The 15,697-nt window shown below is 37.5% G+C and overlaps 1 protein-coding gene across 1 annotated transcript; it reads left to right on the forward strand.

Annotated features, from left to right (window-relative positions):
• Positions 1–302: 302 nt before the first annotated feature.
• pcna (proliferating cell nuclear antigen) lies at positions 303–3,030 on the forward strand. The gene is made up of 6 exons (XM_041999791.1): positions 303–728; positions 1,640–1,737; positions 1,840–1,907; positions 2,000–2,194; positions 2,362–2,485; positions 2,575–3,030. Exons 1-6 carry the CDS (start codon positions 508–510, stop codon positions 2,649–2,651), a joined length of 783 nt encoding a protein of 260 aa, XP_041855725.1. The 5' UTR covers positions 303–507; the 3' UTR covers positions 2,652–3,030.
• Positions 3,031–15,697: the final 12,667 nt, after the last annotated feature.

The following is a 15,697-nucleotide window of genomic DNA, read 5'->3' on the forward strand; positions in this document are numbered from 1 at the left end:
ATTAAACTCAAATTACAATCAGATAAATCAGGTCAAATTGAAACCGAATTACTTCAAATTAATCAACAAAGGTCTTCTATTTAAAGAAAAACTTTTTAGTCTTTAAACCGACAAGTTTATAAATTGATCGTTTATTATAATTTATGTTTTACTTTTTTATTTGAATGTCTAATATTGTACAGAATGACAAATGGAGATGAACTAGCTTCTCCTATTTACATTGTTGGGCGGTGCGTAGTGGCGTACGGAAATGACGTAATGACGCCGAATTATTAAAGTCTGACGTTAGCGCGCGCTTGTAGCTCAAACTTGCGGTCCTGTTGAGAGAGACGGATCTACGTGCTGCTGCTGCTGAATTAGCTAACTACACAAAGCCCAAACTTTAGAAGAAAGCTAACTGCATCGTGGTGACTCCACACTGAGTTAGACTATTCTGTCGGCAAGCGAAAAGCGGCAGCAGTTTCTTTTTCTTTTCGTTCTACGCAGACGTAACACTCCACAGCCACCATGTTTGAGGCTCGACTGGTCCAAGGCTCTATCCTGAAGAAGGTGCTGGAGGCCCTAAAGGATCTGATCACAGAAGCCTGTTGGGATGTCAGCTCGTCCGGCATCTCCCTGCAGAGCATGGACTCATCTCACGTCTCTTTGGTGCATCTGACTTTGCGGCACGATGGCTTTGACTCCTACCGCTGCGATAGAAACCTCGCCATGGGAGTCAACCTCAGCAGGTGAAAAAAACGAAGTTGACATATTTTGACAGCACGATGTTTCAGTTCACTTTTAAAATGGTTAGTTTACAGAAACAACAGGCTGATGCAGCTAACTTAAAGTAGATTTAAGTTTCGGCGCCTCATAAGTTGTTTACTTCGCCAGAGCACTTTGTTTTTATAAACACAACTCATTCACAACACTCGATCGTAGTCCGCATCTTTTTAAAGCATAGTGTAATGAAGAGTGTAATCTCTTTAGCAAAGAGGGTGGCCATCTTGGCAGTTGCCCGGGCATGTTTCTGTATCACACTGAGCACTCATTAAGTTAACTGTTTACTGACTGGTTGTAACCGCTAGACTGTTTTTAGACCTGTATACTCGTAGACGACAGACTAAGGAAATACCAGGACATTAAAAATTACATCTACGATAGTTTCAGAGACATCTGCTGTGTGAACATGTAGAAACGTCATTTGAGCGCCAAACTTTGCCGGTAGCCTTGGCGGGAATTGTTGTTAAGCCCGGGAACTTGCACTTCCGGTACCGTCACTGCCCTTTGTAACTTTAGACCGGTGGCTTTTTTTCCCCCAAATGTGGCCAACAAGACTTTTTTTTGTATTTCATTTATTTTAATTATTGTATTTATTTTGGTTTTATCATAAAAAAATAAAACATAATTTTAAACCTTAACAGCAGTTATTTCATTAGGTCAATAATTCTTTTTCTTTTTTATAAAATGTACCTAAACACGTATTCTATAAAGTGAAACCGTATTCTTTTGTGTGTCTTGCATTGTGTTTTGTTAGTGAAACATTCTTATGTACCAGTTGTATTATTCATTTTTTCATGTTTTCTGCTAATTTACTCATTTTCCATCCTCTAGTTTGTAAACCATTTTTGACAGTATCTTTTCTGATGCTCTCTTGCAGTATGTCAAAGATCCTGAAATGTGCTGGTAATGAGGACATCATAACTCTTAGAGCTGAAGACAATGCAGACACACTTGCCCTTGTGTTTGAGACAGTCAGTAAGTTCTTCTTTCAATCTAGAATGCAGTCTGCTCGTCCAGTGCTAAATAGCGACAGCTTTTTTTCCCGCCTCATAACACCGTTTTTCATTTCACTTGCAGATCAGGAGAAAGTTTCAGATTATGAGATGAAGCTTATGGACCTGGATGTGGAGCAGCTCGGGATTCCAGTAAGTACTCTGCCTCCCATCTTTACCCTTTAACTTTCATTATTTTTGCTTTTGTACTGTTCTAACCATACCTCGTCTGTTTGTCCCATCAGGAGCAGGAATATAGCTGTGTGGTTAAGATGCCTTCTGGGGAGTTTGCTCGCATCTGCCGTGACCTGTCGCAGATTGGTGATGCCGTCATGATCTCTTGTGCCAAGGATGGCGTCAAGTTCTCAGCCTCAGGAGAGCTGGGCACAGGAAACATCAAGCTGTCCCAGACCAGCAGTGTGGACAAGGAGGATGAGGCTGTAAGTGCAAAAGGTCCACAGCAGACCCTAAAAATACCTGAGCAGTTTTTATTCAGGTTCTTTCAGGCTTAGTTATGTTTGTTCTTATAAAGATTTTTTAACAGTTGTATAGCAAACAAAACATTTAGTTTTACTGCTGACTAAAGTAAATGATTTCTCATTTTCAGGTTACTATTGAGATGAATGAGCCTGTCCAGCTGATCTTCGCCTTGAACTACCTGAACTTCTTCACAAAGGCCACGCCGCTGTCCAAGACGGTCACCCTCAGTATGTCTGCTGATATCCCCCTCGGTAAGTGCATGTGCCCTTCCTCTTAAAGGAATATCACACAGTTTCTTATATTTATCCGATGCCCAGACTCAACTGTTTTCTTTCCACAGTGGTAGAGTACAAGATTGCTGACATGGGACACATTAAATACTACCTGGCTCCAAAGATCGACGAAGAGGCTTCCTAATTTGTCTACAACAGACCAGAAGGGAGAATGGAGGAAAGTAGATACTCTGGACTCTTCCTGAGTGACTGAAGGACCGAAGCGAAGTCATGAGGCCTCTGATCTTCAGTCATATGAGGACACCCACCTTTCGCAGTTGCTGCTGTGTTGATCTGAAGCCTCAGTGGTTCAGATCAGCTGGCCTTGGTCCAGACATTCCCAGTGTAAATCCCAGCCCTCAGCTTCTCTCTCTCTTTGTCTGTTCTTTGGGGAAACAGTTTCAAGGTATCTTTTTTTTGTAGATAACACATTTGTAAATAATTCCTGTGGTTTCGCACTGGCGGTCAGCTCCAAATGTTTTTGTATTCGTAAATTCAGCCCAAATTAAATGGTTTCTGTTTCAGATTGTGTTTGTTTTTGACATTTGTTAACAAGAGGCCTTTTTAAGATGCATTTTATCATGGTCTTTTCCCAGTTTGTTCCTTTTTAAGTAAATAGATTAATCTGAATCTTCAAGATCTCAGAACACTGGATTCAATTCAGGTTTCACATTTCATACGTATATATAAATATTTGATGCACAACAGCCTGGTCCAAAAAAAAACTTATACTGTATCCAGCTGACAGCCATCTAAGAGTTTGAAAATGTATTAAATTAATAATTAATGCTGACAAATTTTCATTTAAAGGGAATAACATCCAACCTGAAAGTGTCTTTTTTTCTTTTTTTTTTAATTATTATTATTATTATTTCATAGACCTTCCCCTTTGATCAGTATTGCACATTCTTTAGGGGGCTGATAATCAGCAATAGTATTTGATGATTGTAAAACCCTCAAACCTGTGTATGGAAGTATAAGAAGCATTTTGGGATTCTTTAGCAGAACTTGCTTGCAGAAGGGAAACAAAGCAAGTTATAATTAAGTTAAAGCTAGAATGATTTTTATTCTTACAGTAAAGGTCATTCATTACTGAATATAGTAAAGACCCAGTGGCTCAAAGCTTAAAGTAATAAAAGGGAAACTTAAACCAAAGTTCAGTCATTTATCTAGTAAAACATGGCAGCCTGCGTTTCAAGTCAAAATGTAAAAACCTTGTTGAATAAAGGTAGTAATTCTCTGGTGAAAGATGCTACTTGGTTGTAGCTGTGTGAAACTAAATATTGGAGAATTCATGTCTCTAAATGTCTCTAAATAAATGACTATGTAGATTTAGTATGATGTAGTAACCTAAAATAGCCACAAGGTGGGGCTGTTATACTATTTTTATTTAGTGGGACAAACTGCCTGTTGGGACACATCAGAAGTCTGGAAGCTGAGACATTACAAGCATTTAATTAGAAATTTTCTGTTTTGTTTAGAATCTGTCAGCTGTTTTATTTGCTGTTAACCGCTTATTCAACCAAATAATCTGGATTTTTTTTACATTGATCCTGGTTTCAGAGACATTGGTTCACAGAAGTTTTATAGATATCAGGGCTGGACACCTTCAGTGCTTCAGGAATGCAAAAAGCTGCTCAGTGAGCAAAATGAACAAACAGCTGAATGATTCACATGCACATGCAGACAGAAATGCTTGACACGAATAAATCTGCGTATGCTGCTGGTTATTCTTCAGTATGTTGGGGCCAGGAGGTTGCTTGGTGTTGGTCAGGCAGTTTTAATCCTTGCAAAGCTTTAATCTTTCTGACAGACAAATCTAGCCTCCATCTCAGAGCAGTCTGACGGCACGCAGTGACTAGAAAGTAGTAGGTAGGGATCTGCTGATACTCTGGTGTCTGTGTGAATTTTATGACGTCAACAATGACACATGATTTCACATGCAAATCACATTTCTTCACATTTGCCACTATTTTTACCCTATTTTTAATTATAGGTATTTTGGTTATGCTGGGATCTGAGAATCATCTTGCTAAATTTCTTTTATTTGACCATTAGAAGCTGATTAGAGTTGTCAAACATGCTGGAAATAGAAAGAAACGAGAAAGAAGATAGAGAAGGCAAGACAAGACAAGGCAGTTTATTTGTATAGCATACATTTCATGTTCAGGACAATTCAAAGTGCTTTACATAAAACAAAGACATTACAGATATTTAGAAATAGTAAAAGGCATCAACACATAATCACAATAAAATAATAAATTACATTAAAATGATTAAAAGTAAGATAAGTTTTAAAAAAGTTAACATGCAGATTTCATGCATAGACGCATGAGAAAAGAAATGTTTTTAACCTGGATTTAAAAATTGGTGAAAGTTTAATCTCCACTGGCAGTTTGTTCCACTTGTTTGCAGCCTAACAGCTAAATGCTGCTTCTCCATGTTTAGTCTGGACTCTGGTTTGGACTAGTGGCCCAGAGTCTTTGGATCTAAGAGCTCTGCTAGGTTTATATTCTCTGAACATATCACAGATGTATTCTGTGATATGAATACATAGGAAAGATAGAAATTACTGAGAGAAATCTAATAACACTGCTAGGTGCAAGATTTGCTGACTTAACAGCTGTTATGTGCCAAAATCTGAGCCTTCTTTTGTTGGCACATTATGTTGGAAACTTCATGAGTCACTAAAGTTATAATAAAGATTTCCTATTATTTTTAAAACAAATTAAAAACATCTTTTTAATTAGCAGTGGACAGATTTAGTGTCTGCTTACATTCTGGAGCAGAAAGTGCCCTGAACCATGATTATAGAGATTAAACATAAAGAGAGTTCATAAAAAAATACAACACAAGTTTATAGCCAGCATACAGCAAGAATAATGCAGCAGTTTACAAAAATAAAACGCAGGCTTCACTAGATTAAGGTTAAATAAATCTCAGATTAAAGATAATTTAATCAAAATGAAGCATATCAAGTTGTGCCAACAGCGTGAAATGTTAAAGACTTTCAGTCCCCTGAAAACGTTGAAGCTGGGTGTGTTTAGAATTTGTCAGACTCTGTCCACCATCTGCATTTCATCTACTGGAACAAGTCATGTGACATACCAGTATTCTCTTAAAGGCGGAGGTCAGTGATTTGGCCATTTTGCCAGTTAATGTTGCCCTTACCAGCCCTGGTTGAATAACAACAGCAGCAGGATGGCACAGAGACATCCGAGCATAGACAGAGCAGATTATAACCTTACAGTAGATTGCCTGTCACTGTAATCCCAGACTCCTCTGGAACACAGAATTCCTCTGCTGAAGGGGCTGAGCTCACACACCGCAGCAAGAAAAGCGGATTTTATTTTTATGGATTTATTTTTGATAAACATGTTGTATAATTTCTCATACTGACATAACTGACTAGTCTAAATTCATACTAGCTCACATTATTGTTTTGCTATGTATTTAAAGGTGGTTATACTTACTTTTCTAAAGAATAACATGTCTGCTTCGCCTGGGCATGGATCTACCTGCCAGGTCTAGAGTCGCTGTTTCAGAGAGGGGAAGCGATCTCCAAATGGAAAGCAGTGAAATGAGATGGGACTGTCATCTTAGGAAGTGACCGATAAAGCAAAGATACAGTGCAGCCATTTAAGCTGCGTTAATATTTAATTAACCACTGCCATCCAGGTTGAGATTAATTACGTCCTGGAATGGAGCGAAGAGCGTTCCTGCTGATTGGGGTTTCCACTTTTTAATTGGCCTCTCTTTCCCACTCAGACCTCCTTTATAACACTGTTAAGGTTGTAATTCTGAGCTATGCTTGACGCTTAGAGGAAGTTTTGACAAAATCAGGTCATTCAGACAGTCTGTCTTTGAGTCAGAGCGATGCAGCACTGGGTCTGCTCATTTGAAGCTTTGCTGCAGCACACAAACAAGTGTGGCTTTGAGGGCCTGGACCCCTTGAGCCCAGCTAGTTTGTTGATCTGTAGATCTGGATCTTTATATAGGTCAGTGAGTGGCAAACCATTACCATACATTTACATTTACATGAACTGTAGTTATTGTCTGTTCTTGATAAACTGAATTTAAATTAGAGTTGCTCAAAGTAATACTGGACATTCATGGGAACGTTCTTTTCTTGCAGTCGTTGCTCTACAGTCAGTGCATTTTTAACTTGTGAATATGTGTTAGGGATGTAGCCCTTTGTGTATAAAGAGAACCTGAAGTCTGCAAACGTTATCATGAGGCTGCATTTCTGCATCTTCGTGACTTGCTCTCTCTCTTCTGTCTCTCTGGCCTTTAAATTGCTTTCTGGAAGCATAGGATTTCGGCCAGGGAGATAAGGGGAGCGGGATGAAACAGCCTCCTTGGCTGTCTATCTCTGTCTTCCTCTGTGAGGCAGGGAGAGTCTACACGACAGAGGGAGGACTGGGCTGTTTTGGCTTATCCCTACAGTCAGTGAGGCTGTGGAGATGCTGGAAATGTCTTTCAGATCATTGCAAACTACCAAAGACCTTATCAGCCGCAAAAATAAACTGCTTGCGAATGGAAGATGTCAGAACATTTAGTACATGCAAAATGACTCTCTATGTCTGTTTTGTACAGTATGGACGCAGGAGAATGTTTTCTCCTTTGTAAACTGGTCTATCTTCTTGTGGTGTGCTTATGTTTTCAGTAAGTCCGGCCCCAAAGGGTCAATCTCAGGTCCTAGACTTGACAATCTTACATAAGCCCTCAGTGCTTTGCTGTCTCCCGACAAAAACAGGTTGCATGGATTATTGATGCCAGAGAAGAACAATCAAGGCCAGACATGGTAATGGCATATGTGCTCTGACAAAACACTGTTTCTAGTACAGAGATTTTGAGGAGGCGTTTTTTTGTTTTGTTTTGGGTTTGTTCGTGGCATGATGACGTGGGGATTCCCTCTCCACAGACCTGCAAACCTTAGATTTTATGCACGTCACCTTAGCTCATTTTCCACGGTGCATTTATATTACCCTCCTTCTCCCTGAGCTTTGATTTTACACAGTTTGACTCACAGATGACACACATGTATTTCTGACTCGGCTTCACATGTTGAAGTCATCCCCGCATGGATTAGCATATTAATAGGATGTCCTCTTTGTCCCTGTTTTCTGTCACTCAGATTTCACAGCAGCAAGGGAGAAGATGAGGCGATGCAAATGGGGAGGAAGATAGAGGAGAGAGCCCTATCTCCTCATGTACCGACGCTTTTTCAGGACTCCCTGTAATCATATTGTAACAGATTAGTTAGTGCGTTCTGTTTTGTTATTTTTAAACCAAATAATTGTTCATTTCAAACCTGGACCTACTGGGTTTGATATAACTATCACCTAAAACCAAAACAATGAAACAAATGTCAAAACAACATGACAACATGCACCCTGCATCTATGAAACATCCAGATTTTACAACAGGTTTTGTTGCTCCATCTCTCTTTCACATATTTATTTTCAGATATCACTGTGCAATGCAGGTAATATTTAACAATCTGCAAGTTAGAAAATTAGTATTGTAACAAGTGGAAATGTGACATTTTTTAATTATTATTTATTAAAAAAATAAGGGTGATGGAGCATATTAATATTCTTATAAATATGCAAGATTATAGCGAGTGGCTAATTTCCAATGTCTGCTCCCTAGGCAGGTAGATGGACTAAAAAACAGTAACACAACATAATAAATGAACAACAACATAAATTAATATAATAATGTTACATAATTAAAATTTAAATGGATAATATGTTTATCAACACTGAATGTAGTTATTAATCTCCAACAGTTCTCACAAAATATTAGTAAGATTCACCTTTTAAATGATGTCAGAATTAACTTAAAATGCAATATAACCTTTACAGATTAACTGAATTTGACTTTCTCTAAACTTTTGAATGCACATGTACAACTGTTCAATATTTAAGTATTTTTGTAGCACATGCTAGTCTCTAACATGATGATTAATCACAAAGAAAAAAACACACACACACACAAAACAAAAGATGTGTCTGAACCATGAATCGATCATTAAATGTTCTGGTTCAGTGACAGCTTGTATCAAAACAGTCCTCTTCTTTATACCGTTCACATTTAGACATCAACAGGCCAAAAACAACATCTAACTCATGACAGGTTACAGAGACATTGACTTTTTTATGTTGTGGTATAAACACCACTGAGGTAGCTTTTGTTTCAATTAGTTGTTTGAGATGAAGGAGTTACCATCACATGATTTTATTTAAATATCCTACATTCATGATATAATATCAACTTTTTACATTTTCTATAAATTCCATCTGAAAGTTGAAAATCCCCAGTTTTTTGTGAGAAGTGTATAATAACAACCCCCCAAGAACAATGACTTATATTAAAAACTCACAAACACATAAAATGGAAAACAGCCACCATGGGTGTTATACATGGTGGGAGCATTGTTGGTGTGCCTGTTGTTCAGGATTGAATGATGACTAGTTATTGCTTTCTTTGTTCCAGGATTGTACGCCTCTGAATGATGAAACCATTTGCCTAAATTTTGTTTTTCATTTTATAACATCTTAATGATTCTACTACTATTGTTTTTGTCTGTTTTTTTGTTTGTTTTTTTTAGGTGTTTAATGATTGGAGTACTTGTCCATTTAGGACTTTATAAGTAAGAAAAAGTGGATAACTGTCACAATTAATGCTGTATTTCTTTAAGATGTCAGAGTGGTGGAAATGATGGAGGTTTCTTTCTATGATTGTAAATGTTTTTTATTTATTTTAAAGAGAGACCTGAGGAACTGTAGTGTGCTTGAAGTTGTATGTGACCTGGTTGTGTAGCAGTAGGTTAAATGAGAAAAAGTCATGGTACGTGTGTAAGCTTGGTTTGGTAAGAGAATTTGGTCATATGTGATGGAAGTTTGTTCATTTTATTATACTGAAGTCTTTCAGCTCATAAAGGTTCATTTTAATCCACGGTGAAAACTCCACCTCACAATGTTTAGCTATGTTAGCTATGTTAAAAACCATATTTTAATCTGTTCTGATTCAAGCTCCTCAGTTGCAAAGATGCTGTGCTTTAGTGTTTTTTTATTTTTATTTTTTTGTTCGTTTGTTTTTTTTAGGTTTAAGTCTGTTGATCATTGCAATAATAACATAATAAGGTTACATAAATAAAAAATGGGCAGTGACATGCAATAATATAATGAACCATTTAATTGCCTCTGTAGCATTCTACATTAGGAAGTACTCGTCACACAGCATATGAGCATTTTAACAGAATTTGTTAAATAGAGGAAAATGTATTTGATCTTTTTAAGAATATATGGCATTTATTGCATAATTTACAGGTTGTTTGGTTGGGGAGTCAAACATTTTGCTGTACAGACTAGAAATAATTTAGCCTTCCTAACTGAGAAAAAGACAAACAGCACTTTTTCATCCTCAAAAATTTCTCATCCTTGAAAATGCTGGAATTTCTTCTTCTCTTCTTTTTTCCCCTCACCTAGCTTCCCGTCACAATTGGATCTTTGTCCCTGTTCATTTGGGGGTTGCCTTAGTTTGCTACTTAGCAACTGTTTCCAAGGCTACAAAGTTGCTGCCTGTCTCACCCCCACCTCGCCTCCACAATAAGTTGCTAGTGTCCCTCTGGTGCCTAATGTCCACTTCATAAAGCCTGGTGATGAAGCAAGTGTGCTAGCGTGGCTGTTGTTGGACTCTGTTTAAGTTTCATTCTCAGGTTACAGTCATCTTTCGTTTATCGTTTATCATCTCTGAGCTTTGTTGATGGTTTTATGTGTTCATGTACAGCCCAGCCTCTTACTCATTGTTTTTACCATCCTGTGCTCTGAGACCATTCAGCTTTAGTGTCACTTACACTTCATCCTCCACACTTCTCCTGTAAACTGTTCATTCTTCTGACCATCACTCAGAGTGGCGCTCTGAAAGAGGGAAGAAGACTGAAACTTTTCCTGTTTTTTTTTTTTTTTTTTAATGAGACAGCAGAGACACATAAGACAACAACATACAGAAAAGGCTGTGGGGTAAATTCAGACATGATTCCAAGCATTGGAGCTACAAAAAAATCTATTTTTATTGCTTCTAAAAATAGACATACTTCTCCATAGAAACATGAAATCTAGGGGGGCGAATTACTCTCAAGCTGCTGCTGTTGTGTGTCTGTGTGTCGTTCTTCGGTTTCTTCTATAGGTGAAGGCAAATTACCGACTGTGTCAGTCCAGCTGTGAAGCTCAGTCTTGGGGAATCTCCGCTTGCAGCAGAAAGAAATTTACATTACTTTGATCATCAACCCCCATCCACCACCGGCTTCTGCCACCATGGCGACAGACTTTAAGCTGCCATGCATGGTGTAGATTCATAAACATTCGTGTTTGGGGGCGGGGGGTCTGGATGATTCTTTGGCTAATCCGCTGTGGGAGAGAATTGTTTAGTTGATGTGAAAAAAAAAAACAACACAAAAATGTGAGCAAGTTTCTATTTTTAGTTCATTCAAAGGAAAATGAAGGAAAGCTAAATTCTGTTTGTTTGAAAGTTCATTTCAGTCAGAGAGGAGCTGCTTTAGCTGTTTGTGTTACTCTGTGGTGCCTTGGGGTTGCAATTTAAGTCAGTATCACTCTGCTGCATCTGTGCATCTTCCTTTTTCTGGCTGATGTTGATTATAAGCACATTTATGCAGCCATTAGTGGCACAAAATCAGTTGAAAAAGGCAGACTTGATGCTCCACAGGCTGTTTTGACAGTAAAGATACAAGACTGTAGAACACTTAATCCAGTGCTGTCGGGCATTGTGTTATTACATCTGCAAATTCACATAAATCAAGACAAGCTAAGCAGTCAGTGAGGAACATGTACTTATTTTCAGTATTTTCGGACATCTTATGTGCCTCACTGTGCTGTTTTTTTAGACTAAATGATCATATTGTCTGTAGCTTCATATATTGCACAGTATTTGTTCCAGAAAACCAAAAGTGTACACATGCATGTGTTACCGTGTTTAGCAATCTAAAGACACACACAAAATGTACTGGCTTTAACACAGTTGTTTTATGTGATCTAATTAAGCAATTAACACCCACTGTGCGCTGTGAAAATGCTGAGCTGGCCTCAGCAGACCTCAATTTTAGATCAAACTGGCTACAGAGAGGGATGGAGATGACCTTTAAAACAGGTCAAAGGACGCTGACGAAAGGAGGTGGTTTGATGGTGAAGCTGTTGGGAGTCAGGTGTTTTAAGCTCTGATATAGTCTCACAGAAGGAAGTTTGAAGCAACTTTAGAGTTTCAAAATGTCTGCGAACTTTTTATTGACGTATGAGGTCTTTTTTATATTGAGCAGTTGTAGAGAAATACATTATTTTACTGCTATTGTAGAACTAATCAGTACAGCATGTACAACACAGTGTCACACTATAATGTCTAAAAGCTATGCTGATGCAAAAATGACCGCTTCATAATGCCTCCAATTGTAAATAAATTCATTTTTAAGAACAACAAATATGTTTTTGTTTTTATTTGCAAATTGCACAGTATACAATATTAATAAATGTGATGTTGGATGTTGATGCATGCTTATAAGAAGGAGTCAGGCATTGGATTGTGTAGCATTACAGACTGTCATGTAACAGAACAAAGTTTGAGTCCCATCTGACACAATATTATCTAACCATTTTTAACTTTGCTGTCAGTGGTACTTAGTTAGGATCAGGCATGAAAAATACATGGTTAGACTTTAATATTAATGTATAAAGGGTAACAGGTTCACACATCATCACAGTTTCTACAACCTTTATACCATTTTGCTTTATAAAAATCGATAAATGGACATTTTTACACATTTTCTGGTGAGACCAGGCTGGTGTGTAACAGCAAAGTTTGATGTTACATAGACACGGTTTAGGTTAAAAGTACAAATGTCTTGATAAATACAAGTAGCACCAACGTTACATGCATATGTAGAACAGTTGAGGCTCATTGGTTTTATATGACAGATGGTTTCAAAGAAGTAGAGTTCAGGATCTCCAGAAGGAGCCATGAGATGATAAACTTGATAGAAAGAATCAGAAACACATAAATCTGAACTTGAGTGAAAACTGAATTTCTATCTCTATCTAAAAATCCATTACAACAATGTGAGAAGGAAAGAACATACAGAGTGTATGAAGAGCCGGGGGTCCTGAAGTTGTCTCTTTTTTTGTTTTGAGGGCACAAATGTCTTTAAGTTTACACATCTCTAAAAAAGAAGTTGAATCCTTGATAACTGTAGTGTATTTTATTGATTTTAAGTATAATTTCTGGTAAATTTCTCAGACATATTCCACACATGTTCTCAAGCATTTCTCCTGCAGAACACACTTCTGTGACTCAACATCTGAGGTGTTGCTTGTGTCCTTATTGCAAACTCTACTCCTCAGCAAAGAGTAGAGACGTCCCCGGGGAAAACAAGCAATACACTCAAGCAGCTCAATCTATCCATTGGAAATCTCGATCCTCACACCAGAATCAGAGGGCTTCTGTCTATCTTCAAGAGCTGGATCCATTATGTTTGGTGGAGCTGACCTTTGCACTGATTATTAGTCCTGTTCTCTCTGATATCTGTTATCCATCCTCGCTGTAAGGAAGACAAATGCACAATGTGTGTGGATAGATAAGGTGGAGGCTTAAAGAATAAGAGGTTAAGATGGAGAAAACAAAGACAGAACAGGGGGAAGAGAAGCAAATGAAGAATTAAAGGTTTTATACAAAAGATGTATATTATTTTCTTTTGTTTGTGATGATCATCCCATGAAAAAATGCACTTGTTCATTGGATGTCAGTGGTGAACAATGCAGTTGTGTGTGTTATAAAAAGCTTGCAGGGCTAAGATAAAGCAGAGAAGAGGCAGAGATAAAGATAACGGGATCTATCTGATTTGAGATTATAAAAAGAGTCCACTTTGTTTAGTCTCTTTTCAGATAAGAGCTTAGGTTTCAGAAATGATCATTTCCTCTTGGCCTTTCTTTTTCCAGACTATTGTGTCCTCATATTTTAGCCTCTAAATATTTACAGTCAGTAGAGTATTTTTCTCACCAAACGACATCAAAATGAGCAGAAGGTTCTGTCCTTGAGAGGACAAAAAGAAGTTCTGGTTGTGTTAAATGGACATAGTGAGATGTGTGTGTATTACTCAAGCATTACATTTCCATCAGACCATATGATGTAACCTAAGACCAACATGAATTTTGTTGAATCTGCTTGAGGGTTTGTTTTCCAGAGAAGTTATAGAAGTAAAAAGGAGTATAGTGAAGATTTAACTCAAGTAAAACAACAGTATCAAAGATAATACTGGGCATGAAATGACTACTCCGAAGTACTACACACAACCCTTCTTAAAAAAATCACGTGATGTAACCCCCGGTAAAAACTACTACATAAGTATTAGACATCACATTATAGTTCATAATATCTCTTTAAAGTTCGTGTAGATCTGGATCAGTATCAACAGCATTTTAAATGTGCCACAGCTTTGCAGGTTGAGGTGAAGCCTTGCTGCACACTGAAAGTTCAGTTTGTTGCAGTTCATTATATTTTATCTGTTGACTGTATGCTTTGGATAAATTATAGACATTTCTCTTGTGAAGAAAACACAAATAGTTCCCTTTTAAATGTAAAGAAATACAATGATTTGCAGCTTATAGTTCAGATAATTTAAACTTGGACAAGAGCTCTTTAAAGAAAAAATTGGCTGATTGTCAAGGACACATGCCAACACTGAAGACAGTACAGAGATACTTTGAGTGCTACTTTATTTATTTAAACCTCCAGGGGCATTTAATCCTCCTGTAAATTAAACTGTGCAAGATGGGATTCAGAATTTGCTACAGGAGGATTTTCATTTTAATAACTACAGACCTATAGTCATCAAGCTGTTGACACGGTTTTAGTTTTACATGCCAAGATAATGCAGCACATAGCCCACACGGTTCATACTTCCTAAACAAAAAGGTATCAAACTTGTGGTGGAGTGAAGTAGACAAGTTAAAGAGTTTAAAAGTCACAGATAAGTTATTTTGACTTTAATGTTTTATTAATACTTCGTTAAAACCATGTTTCCACCTCCCAAAACATCTGAAATCTCGGTCAATTATAATTCACAACTGTGAGGCCAAACTGAACAACCTTGAATCCGAGGATGAGAAACACATGAAAGTGAATTTGAAATACACTAAGTGTTTTTGTTTTCTTCAAGGAGTCAGGAAAAAACCCTAAACTGACCCTTTTAGAAGTTCTGCCTGCAAAATCTGTATTTTACAATATACAAGTAAAGAGCAACCTCATCAAAAGAATTTAATAAGCATTTCCATTATTGAACCTGTTGTACAAATCAGCCATAGACCTAATTTTTATATTTATACCTAATATATTGTTGGTTATTATATGTATTTATGATTTAATTTAAAACAAATATATGTAACAGCATTGCAATTTAAAGTATAAAATATCTATTATGTGTCACTAGACTTGTATTGTGTGTACTAATGATTAGTATTCAAGATACAGAACTCTAACAAGCAAAGTAAAACATAGTTGTGGGGGGTTTTTTCTTAATAAATCTTTGTGTATTTGAGAAGCTACAGGCAGGAGTGTCTGATGATGATTTTCTTTTTACCGCTAGTACCTCCTCCATCATTACTTGTAAGTACAGATTATATTCTCTTCAGAGTAGTGACTATACATCAGGCTGCATCAAGATTTAGTCTTATCGTGTGTGACCTTATAAGCTGTCTGGAAAATGTTAAAATGTAGAAACATGTATGCAGCTTTAGTGTCTAATAGGTATCAGTTTAATTAGACAGATGGCCAGCCCTCAAGCATCCTGCAGGCTGTTTACAATTCTTGGCAATTCATTATGCAATCAATATGATGTGTGAAGAAGCTTGACCTGGCTTTATTGCTATTTGCCATTTTGCTACAGTTCCCTTCTTTCTGCTTCGGGCAGCTTCACAGGAAACCAGGGTTGCCTAAAAAGATTCAGCTCCCCACCAAGTGCACATGATTTCTCCTGCAGGGCTTTAATTGCATTTCTGTTCCAATAACTCTCAAGACAATCACTCACTCAACACACACACACAAACACACACATTAAGCAGTATCTACCTTATTTCACTTGACTTGCTTTAACTGGCTACAGAGATGATGGAGTAGAAAACA

The sequence above is a fragment of the Melanotaenia boesemani genome, chromosome 11 (assembly GCF_017639745.1).
Source record: "Melanotaenia boesemani isolate fMelBoe1 chromosome 11, fMelBoe1.pri, whole genome shotgun sequence".
NCBI lineage: Eukaryota > Metazoa > Chordata > Actinopteri > Atheriniformes > Melanotaeniidae > Melanotaenia > Melanotaenia boesemani.